This window comes from Leptonychotes weddellii, unplaced genomic scaffold (genome assembly GCF_054177405.1).
Source record: "Leptonychotes weddellii isolate Sample4059 unplaced genomic scaffold, ASM5417740v2 HiC_scaffold_4901, whole genome shotgun sequence".
Classification (NCBI taxonomy): domain Eukaryota; kingdom Metazoa; phylum Chordata; class Mammalia; order Carnivora; family Phocidae; genus Leptonychotes; species Leptonychotes weddellii.
Genome location: NW_028016290.1, coordinates 1 through 11,372, shown reverse-complemented (window position 1 = coordinate 11,372; position 11,372 = coordinate 1). Strand labels below are relative to the sequence as shown.

The following is an 11,372-nucleotide window of genomic DNA, read 5'->3' as shown; positions in this document are numbered from 1 at the left end:
AAATGTGAAAATGCTAAGATGCTATTGTTCTCTACACTAATTTCTATTTGATAAGGCAATCTGATTATTACCTGTCAATCCTTCAATAAAAGTATCCCAAACACAAGGATTGCTAGCGTAACCAAGCTTGATACTCTCCTTTGCTCTTTTCAAGTCCAAGAGAAAAAAGTACTTCTTTATGAACTGGCAAGCCAGAATTTCAGGAGAGTACTGTTGCAAAGTGTGGTCCACATGTCCACTTGTGCTTTTGGTCTCAGAATTCAATACATTCAATTCCAAACACAACGTTGTCAATTCAGCCACGTCCTTCTGAAGACTGTTAGCTATGCTGCACGGAGAACACACTTGGAAAATGTCATCCAGGGGCTCCCTCAGACTATTTGTAGGTTCACATGCTGTTGGATCAACAGGTTCTTCATTGCCTAAAGACTCTCTTTTTTCATTATCTTCATCTAGTATTTCCTTTTTTGACTGGTCAAACAATAGCACATCCTGGTTTGATGTCGTGGATGAGTTGCCAGTATCTGAAATACCTGAAAAGTCCTTCACGGCAAACGTTTTTTCTAACTGTGAAAGCCACTCCTGTAAGACCATTCTCAGAGATGTGGGTTCAAACAAAACCAGTGGGTTCTGTAGCTTGGTCCTACACAAAACAGACAAATAATGCAATTTATGCTCCATGTGTTTTTTTAAAACAAATTATTTCATGCTAAACAAACCTACTGGATAAAACATACTTCTTGGGAATAAATGTTACTTTTCAACTCTTCAACAATTATCTCAGCAAGATGAAAATACAGAGTGTTAACTTTAATACTAATTGCTGAATTTCAATTACAAATGAGACTACCTCTGCCCCCCGCAAGTCTCAGGACCACTACCGATGACCTCAAAGTCATTCCCATTCACTATAAAACTCTCTCGTTCATAAATACTCACATTGTTTCTGCTGTCGCTTCTTTGAGCTCTTGGAGCTTGTCTTCTTCTGGAGGTTGACTAATTACTTCTCTTTTGCCCCTAGAAAAGTGTGAAAAGAGTTAAAGGGGATTAGAGCGTCCTTAGACAAATGTTTCTATGTGCTTACTAAGTGGCAAGTATTGTACTTAATATTACATGACAGAAACAGAGGAGTACAAAAAATGGTCCACAGCCTCAAGATGAGTAAACTCAAGTGAGAAAGAAAGGTATGCAAACAACTAACTATAACATAAATGAGAATAAAACAAATGCTAAAGAGCAACACAAGCATTGTGCTATGAAAGCACAGGAAAAGGAATAATTATTCTGGGGCGCCTGGATGACTCAGTCATTAAGTGTCTGCCTTTGGCTCAGGTCATGATCTCAGGGTCCTGGGATCCAGCCCCCCATCAGGCTCCCTGCTCCGTGGAAAGCCTGCTTCTCCCTCTCCCACTCCCCCTGCTTGTGTTCCCTCTTTCACTGTCTCCCTGTCAAAAAATAAATAAAATGTTAAAAAAAAAAAAAGAAGGAATAATTATTCTGATGAAGCAATCAAGGGATGCCTTCCCCTGGAGGCAGTACATGTGTTAGGAAAAAAGGGGGGGGGTGGGGGGAATAGTGCAGGTGAAAGAAACAACATAAAGAAAGGTAGGGAAGTGTACCCACTTCACTGGAGTGGAATTTAGAGCGCTTGGAAGGATGTGGCTGGAAATGAGGCTGGAAAGGGGGGCTAAGGTCAGACTGAGGGCTGCCTTCAATGCCACAGCAATGCCACCTGTACTTTTTTTTTTTTTTTTGGTCCTATAAATACATGGATTCACGAAACTATTCTATTTCATCCGACTGTCCACATACACTGGGCCTGTGGGGCTCTCAATCCCTGGGCTAGTGCTGAGCTTGCATGCTTCTAATGCTCAGATCCCCTGAACTGTGAGTTAGGGCAGAGACCAGGTGGACAGACACTTCACACTATGCCAGACCAAGGGCTCTGCCACCACTCCACTACTCAAGGACGATGCCACCAGCATATCGTTAAGAAGGTACCTGGCAAGACCTCAATGCCAATGCTCTCATCTTACAGGCCAGAGAGCATTAGTGACTTACCCAAGGCCACATGCCAGTCAGAAGCACAGCAAGGACAGGGCCTCGATCATTGGTCATCCTACTCTTATCTAATACTCTTCTCTAACATCCCAGAAGTTTGAAGAGATTTAGAGGAGAGGAAAGGTATGTAAAGATGAAAAAGGTGCTAAATTATTAAAACTCTCTCTCAAAAGATTTGCTATGGATAGATGTCATTTTCCAAAACTTACTTTATGGTATTCACATTTTTTATGAGCTACACAATCTACAATGAACAAGGTCATACATGTGCCTTCTCCAATAGCACAGAGTCTAAGGCTTTCTTCACAATGCCAGCTGAGTCCTCTAGCATTTACCCAGATTTATATGCAAGAGCTTACTCAGTGTCTTGTTCCTTCGGGCAGGTGACTGGACTCATCTCGTCTTCACAGAACTGCTCATCACCCCTGGGTTCTGGTCTTATTTTCAGATCAGGGCTTGTATGAAGGGTGCCAATCTTCTCAGTGGTTTTACGCACAAAGCTAGAAACACTGGAAGTCAAATACCAAAAAATACAAAAAAAACTTCGTTACTCCCAAGAACGAAAAATTCAGTACCTGAGTTCTCTATGTTCCTGTTAGTCCTACAAAGGCAACTCGGACTGAATAGAAAGACTATGCTTATAGCAACTTCCCTCATCAACTATATATTTCATATAAGGCCCACGTAAAATTTACAGTATAATAAGGATTCACTTCATTTACTAAACTGCTTTGATTCAGCGCTAAAGAAAAAGTCTTTAACTCCAGCTATGTCTACAATGTTTCTGTCAACTTAGGCAAAGGAGGCCATGTGATCACCTGCCCCATTCTGGCCAGAGAAACAGCAGAATTTCTCCATGAAACTCAGTGGCTAACTAGGAACAATATATCTTCCTTTATAAGCAAAACTGCATCCGGTAATTGAATCACTGTATTGTACATCTGAAACTAATGTAACACTGTATGTTAATTATACTGGAATTAAAATAAAAACAAAAAACAAAACAAAGACCCATAAAACTGTATCCAGGAAGACTCAGATAAGCAGTTAAGTAGCTTTACAAAATCTTTTCTCTCAAACTCGAATGCCAATTCTGAAGAGTCTCCAATTCTGAGCCCAAACTGAGAAAGGATCAAGAAAAGACTAATGATATATAGAAACTGTTCCTATCAGGGATGAGGGAAAAACAGATTTTTCAAACTTTTGCTCTGTCTGGGGTGGAGGGCACATTCTAAAACAACTCAAATATCCAACTACTCAAAGAGGGAAGCTAAATTGCCCAAGATGGAAATGAGAAGTTAATAGCCTCAGGTAACAGGTTATATGAGAAATAACCTAGAGGCTTCCATTTTTTCTCATTTAAAATGTCTTTCCAGGGGCACCTGGGTGGCTCAGTCAGTTAGCATCTGCCTTTGGCTTGGGTCATGATCCTGGGGTCCTGGGATCGAGCTCCATGTCGCATTGGCATCAGGCTCCCTGCTCAGCGGGGAGTCTGCTTCTCCCTCTCCCTCTGCCCCTCCCCCCGCACCGCCCCTCCCCCCCCCCGCCCTTGCTCTCTCTCACTCGCGTGCATTTTCTCTCTCAGATAAATAAAAATCTTTTTATTATTTTTTATTTTTTTTTAAGATTTTATTTATTTATTTGTCAGAGAGACAGAACACAAGCAGGGGGAAAGGCAGGCAGAGTGAGAAGCAGGCTTCCCGCCGAGCAAGGAGCCCGATGTGGGACTCGATCCCAGGACCCTGGGATCATGACCTGAGCCGAAGGCAGCCGCTTAACCGACTGAGCCACCCAGGCGTCCCAAATAAAAATCTTTTTAAAAATAAATTAACTAAATAAATGTCTTTCCATTCTCAGCACAAAAGTACCTAATGTGACAACTGAAGTGAAACAAGAAACGGGATTCAGTGACAAGACTAATTTACCTTTCCTTGACAGCCTGAAGAGACACAAGAGGAGATGGAGAACGAAATGATAGCGGGATGCCGAAGGGGAGAAAAGTTTCATTTTTATCTGTCTCAAATGTCACAGGAACATGAGAACCTCTGTCTGATGAATGGAATCGAAGGGAAAAGAAAATTTAATCGCACAGGGTTTTTTTAATCTTTAAAAAAAATTCTGAAATGAATAAACCAAAGGAAATGAAGGGTTCCATACCAAAATCACAACTGACCCAGATACAAATGAGCAGAACACAGGTTTACAAGATGCACGGGATGGCCCACATATAAAACACTTAGGCAGGTACCTTCATTTTCCTACTAACCCTGAATCCCCATAAGTCAAAAAGAAGGTTTAGAGTCTCTATTAATCTCTTCTCAACAGTTCATCACAGGAATACTCGAACATCGAAAAGTGAAGGCAATGGCCCCCAAAACTGTAGTAATTTTTCATTCCTGATGGAAAATAATTTGGTTAGTCAAGATAAAATTGTTCTACTTCACTGGTTAATGACCTCCTTTCTTAACTTTCCCAGCACTCTGATGCATGACCATAATTAGGGACTGTATCAATGTCAGCCTAAACAGGAGGGTGAAAAACAGAACTAAACATAAACCCATTCTTTCAGTGGCAAGCAGATCTACAGGTCTGAGTGGAAAGTCTATCAACATAAAAAAGATTAACACCACACAGAAAACTCAATGCACAAGTTAATCCTGGCAAATAGAAGTCACGGAAAATAACTGCTTCCTACCAGCAACCAACAAAGCACACCACCATCACCTTCATTTCCGTGTGAGCTCCAACACTGATCTGGTTGGTCCTCTTCTTGAGGTGAGGCAAATTCTTTGAGTCTCTCATCTTCTGAGAGGGTCTGACTATGAAGGGAACAAGAGTCTTCATCTGACTGACTGCCTCTTCTATTACTAATGATCCGATAAATACCAGAGTCCAAGATGCTGAAACTTTCCTAAAAATAAAAAAGATCCCCCAAAAATCAAAGTGAAACTTCCCTTTATAACACAAAAAAAATTTTTTTAAGAGAACAACCAACATGAGTAAGGAGCAAGTCAGTAACAACAACTACGGTTTAACAAGGTTTAGGTCCCTGGCAGCTGGCTCACACTCACGGACTGATGACAGCCTGCTCCCGTCTTTCCCTAGCTTGCCTCCATGAGTCCTGGCAGTGAGAATGGGGCTGCAAGGAGACAATCCTGAGCTGCGCTATGACTCTAATTAGCATGAAGCATCCGAAATCACGTATTAGGAGCAACTTAACTTGAGCTGCACGCTATATGAGGTACATCTGGAAACACAATACAATAAACGATGAAACAAAATGTGGCTCCAAGACACACCTAAATGGAGGCTTCATAAGGGCTGCCCAACAGCTGAAGGAAAGCCTCCTCTTGGCAACTCCCCTCCCCCACCCCAAATCTACTATATGGAAAGGAAGGTAAACTTTGGGAACTTAAGAGATATGTGAGTACAACCTAAGGAAGAAAAACCGTACTGTGCAGATAAACCCTTTAAAAAGTAAAAATACCCACATGTGACGAAATGGAGCTTCTTCTACTGCTGCAAGCTGAATCCAAAGGTTCAAATTTTAAGATCAATTCTTCCAGTTGAGTAATTAGATCATTATAGGTTGTAACGTCTAGCTGAGACTTCAAATGCTCCAATTTATCCACAGTCAAAGATTTTCTTCCCTAATGACAGGATTAAGTAGAAACCAAATAGAATAGCTTACTATTTATAACTAAATGTAAATTCAGTGGCCAATATACTGAAAGAGGTTTAACAGAGAAGATAAAACCTCAAAGGTGCTTTAAAAAGGTTTAATAAGCTAGTGAAAGACTTAATGAGAATGATTTTAGGAATGAAGAGTTACCATATACACAATCATCCCCCTTAAAACAAGGCCTGAAATTCAAGTAAGTTTCTGAGAAAATGTAATTTTCTTTAAAATGGGAAGTATACCCTTTTTCTTACCCTCCACCCACTCCTAGATTTGTCTGTCATACTTCCTTTAGGGATTTATTGCTGCTTTATCTGTAGGTCATACAGATAGGACTAATAAAGACAAGAAACTTTGTAGCACACTTCCACAAGCTAGGGTGGTTCTAACAGCCCAGGTGAACATGTAAGCTCTCTGACTCACTCTGCTGGCGATAATAGAGTTTTGGAAAAGACAGCAAGTGCGAGCAGCCAGGTTCCACAGGCCTCTCCTCAGCAGGCGTTCCACACAGCGTTCCACAGACAACAGAGAAAGATGTGAGACTTTCCCGTTTAGGTGCAAACAGAACAGCTCATTCTTGCAGACAGCCACATCCTGAATATCTACAAAACCCACAGGGGTGAACACACAGAAGGTTAACCAAATACTCTTTTTCCATGTTGGTAAGGACTGAAATTATTCTAATAAATTCACTTTTTATATTGAGTTTGGCTTGCCTGAATTTCATCTCTATTATACTTGCAGTTCAATGAAGAAATCATATTTTAGACACTTCTAAAAAGATCAAAAATAAAAGAGACAAAACCACATCTCTCTTATCTAAAATTCTATGTTTAAAAAGGCTACTTTCTGGGGCACCTGGGTGGCTCAGTTGGTTAAGTGTCTGAGCAGGGAGCCCGCTCCTCCCTCTGCCCCTCACCCTGCTTGTGCTCTCTCTCTCTTGCTCTCTCGTTCTCAAATAAATAAATAAAATCTTTAAAAAAAATGCTACTTTCTAAACAAAACAAATGAGCAAAGGAAAGAGAGAGACAAACCAAGAAACAGACTCTTAACTACAGAGAACAAACTGATGGTCACCAGAGGGGAGGTTGGTGGGGGAATGGGTGAAATAGGTGATGGGGATTGAGTGCACTTGTCGTGGTGAGCACATGGTGATGTATAAAATTGTTGAATCACTATACTGTACATCTGAAACTAATATTACACTGTATGTTAACTATACTGGAATTAAAAATAGTAATAGTAAAATAAAATGCTACTTTCTGTGAAAAGAAATTGGGGCTTTAAAAGAGCACTCTACATTAGAGACGAGATGACAACATTTCTGAGAGTTACAATCTGATGTCAATGAATGGATTTTAACACAGTATGTAAATTGAGAGTTCATAAGAAAATACCTATCTTGGCAGAACATCATGAAAGGACTTAAAAGATTAGTTTTTGATCTCACTTATAGGTGCAATCTAAAAAAGCCAAACAAGCAGAAGCAGAGTAGAATGGTGGAAACCAGGGACTAGAGGGGTGGGGGATATTGGTCAACGGGTACACACTTGAAATTAGAAGACAAATAAGCTAGAGATCTAATGCACAGCATCGTGATTACAGTTAACAATACTGTATCACATAATGCAAAGTTGCTAAGAGACTAGATCTTAAAAGTTCTCATCACAAAAGACAGTAATCATATTGCAATATATAGCTGACCCTTGAACAACCTGGGTTTGAATGGCATGGGTCCATGGATATGCAAATTTTTTTCAATTGATACAGTGTAGTAAATGTATTTTCTCTTTCCTATGATTTTGTTAATAATGTTCTCTAGCTTACTTTATTGTAAGAATACAGCAAATAATACATATAACATACAAAGGATGTTAATAGCAAGGTCAACAGCAGACTATTAGTAGTTAAGTTTTGGGGGAGTCAAAAGTTACATGCAGGTTTTCGACTGTGCAGGGGTCTATGGCCCTAAGTCCCCATGTTGTTCAAGGGTTAACTATATAACTGTATCAAATCAATCCTTTGTATACTTTAAACTCATACACTATATATGTCAATTTTTAAAAAACAAACTTGTTTTCGAGGGACAACCTTAGCAACTTAATCCACAAGAAATCAGTATTAATCAGATCAGTAAGTAATGGTTCCTCTTTCTTACATTTCTACAATGTAGAAAATGACCCAAAAGGATAAGATATATTCTCTGAGTTAGCAATGCTAATGATGAAAGATTTCTTTCATTTTGGTTTAAACTAAAAAAACCGGAGATTTTCTCTGCCTCAGTTATGTAAAATGCTGTTCCCAAAGGACTTTTTTTTTTTAAGATTTTATTTATTTGACAGAGAGAGAGCACAAGCAGGGGGAGCCGCAGGCAGAGGGAGAGGGAGAAGCAAACTCCCCGCTGAGCAAGGAGCCCGATGCGGGGCTCGATCCCAGAACCCTGGGATCAGGACCTGAGCAGAAGGCAGACGCTTAACCGACTGAGCCACCCAGGTGCACCCCCCACAAGGTCTTCCTGAACCTCAAACTATTAAGACACAAAACGGAAGCTAAAGCAAGACTTATAATGGGGATAAAGATTCAGGGTAAATAGAAGGAAAAAATTAACCCATTCAATCTTTAGCAGTGGTTACTAATATTTAAGAATAAGTGAAAACTGTATTTAAAATTATCCATGAAGGGGCACCAAGGGGAGGCTCAGTCGCTTAAGCAACTGACTCTTCAGCCCAGGTCTTGATCTCAGGATTCTGAGTTCAAGCCCCGTGTTGGGTTCTGTGCATGGAGCCTACTTAAAAAATAAAAAATAAAAAATAATATTATCCATGAAAAACTGAGTAACTGAATACAAATTCACAAGTGTATGCTTGGGAAATACATTACAATGGGAAACATCTAGGACGTTAATCTTTATTTTTTTTAAGATTTTTATTTATTTGAGAGAGAGAGAGCAAGTGAGAAAGAGAGAGTGCCCGAGCAGGGTGAGGGGTAGAGGGAGAAGCAGACCCCCGCTGTGCAGGGAGCCCGATGTGGGGCTCACTCCCGGGACTCTGGGATCATGACCTGAGCCGAAGGTAGATGCTTAACTGACTGAGTCACCCAGGCGCCCAACATTAATCTTTAAAAGAAACGCCACCTCAGTCTATTTTTCTACTTTTCACACTGCAAAAGAATTCTCCTACGATAACTGAATCTTTCACAAGCATGAGATTAAAAATTACAAGGAAGGGGACACCTGGGTGGCTCCGTCGGTTAAGCATCTGCCTTTGGCTCAGGTCATGATCCCGGAGTTCCCCGCGTCAGAGCAGGGAGCCCTCTCCCCCTGCCCCTCACCCTGCTCATGCTTTCTCGCTCTCTCTCTCAAATAAGTAAATAAAATCCTTAAAAATAAAATAAATTACATAAAGAAGAAAAATATAATTACCTTTGACTTCACTCCAAAGAAGAACTTGAACATTCTGAGGAATGAAAATATAAATTCCTCTTTCTGTCCAAGTCAGCACACAGTGCTCGCTACAAAAGAAAAGGGAAGAAGTTAAGAGAATTCTAGTTTGCGTGGATACAGAAGTTTATGATCTAATTCCCTGAATTCAGACCCTCACGTCAGCTATTAAATTGAGATTGTACAAAGAAAATACAACAGTGATCCAGTTAATCAAGTCCTAACACCTCTTTTATGTCTGTAACAAGAGCCCCTTAAAAAATAGCATAATATGGTGCCAAACTGGGAAAAATTTAGGTACATACACTAAAAACCTAAAAAAAGGAAAGGCTGGTATTGTATCTAATGTTTGTGAAAGCAGCTAAACTTCCCATCACTGGTACGAAGAGGGCACATTTAAAATAGACTACATACCCCACCACAAATCACTCTAGTGAGCCGCATTTAGGGATGGTACTATTTTGATGCCCTTAGTTGTGTGCAGGCAATAAAAGGCTGTAAACTCCTGGTCAACTATCTGCCAGGATCTTTATCAAAGGTTCTTTCTATATTATCTAACCTTGTGGCAACTCATCAAGATAGGTGTGCTTTTCCCTGTTTTATAAAAACAAAAACAAAAACCCCTGAAACTCAGATGAAATAATACACCCAAGGAAAGTCTCGCTCCAACACGTGGACTAAATTTTACTCTACACCTTACAGAATCTACTTCTTCCCTCATTTACCCTCACTGACCCACCCACCAACTATTACCCAGAACCCTGACTATTCCACATACTGCATTTCCATAAAGTCATAGATTTTTTAAGTGCCAAACCAAATAACCCTTCCTTATTTCCTTTATTCTTGATGCTCAAGCAGGGGCCAACCCTCCTGATTGTTCCTTCCTTCCTGAATCTCACCTCCCCGGACTCTGGGACACTGCACTTTCCTGGGCCACCTTTTCCAGTCCTCTGGTACTCTCCATCTCTGCTCAGCTCTTTCCATACTCCTCAGCTTATATTTACTCATATACTCTCTCAAGGCTGCTACTATTTCTCATATACCAATGGGTCATCTCTGCTTCTTCCCCTCAGTCAGGGCATCCCAGCTTATAATGCTCTCACTCTAGCCACCTCCCAAGGATCACAGAAGTGTTACTCCCCTCTGGAATCCTCTGAGAATCCTCCAAGAGCCCACAGCAACTGCTCTTCCTTCTGCACTCACCCTATTTCCTGTCAACCCTGTTCATATGGCACTTAGTCACGTACTGCACTGTTGCAACCCTTATTTTTTATTATTGTTAAACTTTTTGTAGAAACACCACATCTCTCCAACAAAAAAACAACACTGGGGCACCTGGGTGGCTTAGCTGGTTAAGTGTTTGACTCTTGATTTCGGCTCAGGTAGTGATCTCAGGGTCATGAGATCGAGCCCTGTGTCAGCCTCCATGCTCAGCTGGGGGTCTAACTTGAGCTTCTCTCTCCCTCTCCCTCTGCCCCTCCTCCCAACGTGTGCACGCATGCACTCTCTAATAAACAACAACAAAAAAATAGGGACTTTTTTTTATTTATACCCCCAAGAATACTAAAAATGGTACTATATGGCTATGAAACACTAGGAGTGATATTTAAACGGAACTAGGTCCTCACACAAATATTAAACATTTTGCCAATGTAAGACAAGGTCACTGTCCCTATGAGAAAATAATCTTTGACACAAAGATGGAAGAACTGGTCAGAATGCTAATCCGAAGGAAGAAAAACTAGAAGGCTACGTTCAGGAGCCAAAGAAGATAAAAATAAGAAACCAGAGGATCCCTGAGTAGAGATGCAAGATCATGATTTTGACACTAAACTTGATACTCAGCTTGGAAAGATTCCTTAGGAAATCTTAGGAGGGGGGCTTCTGTGAGCTCATACTTTGTAATTTATACATCCCTCATCCCCTTGTACTTTCATTGATAATAAACAGACTAGGACACAGCCTAAGAGCACTGCTTTAAAAGTCAAGGGAAGGAGGGGCACCTGGGTGGCTCAGTCATTAAGCGTCTGCCTTCGGCTCAGGTCATGATCCCAAGGTCCTGGGATCGAGCCCCGCATCGGGCTCCCTGCTCCTCGAGAAGCCTGCTTCTCCCTCTCCCATTCCCCCTGCTTGTGTTCCTGCTCTCGCTATGTCTCTCTCTCAAATAAATAAAATCTTTTTTTTTTTTTT

At 40.8% G+C, this 11,372-nt stretch overlaps 1 protein-coding gene across 1 annotated transcript; it reads right to left on the bottom strand.

Annotated features, from left to right (window-relative positions):
- Nucleotides 1-17: 17 nt before the first annotated feature.
- Nucleotides 18-9,306, bottom strand: LOC145719506 (BLOC-2 complex member HPS5-like; the record flags this gene model as incomplete). The annotated part of the gene is made up of 8 exons (XM_081810994.1): nt 18-643; nt 940-1,017; nt 2,421-2,570; nt 3,987-4,110; nt 4,786-4,972; nt 5,553-5,711; nt 6,164-6,342; nt 9,162-9,306. Coding segments are annotated over 8 exons (1,629 nt in total), but the record flags the coding sequence as incomplete, so codon positions are not given.
- Nucleotides 9,307-11,372: the final 2,066 nt, after the last annotated feature.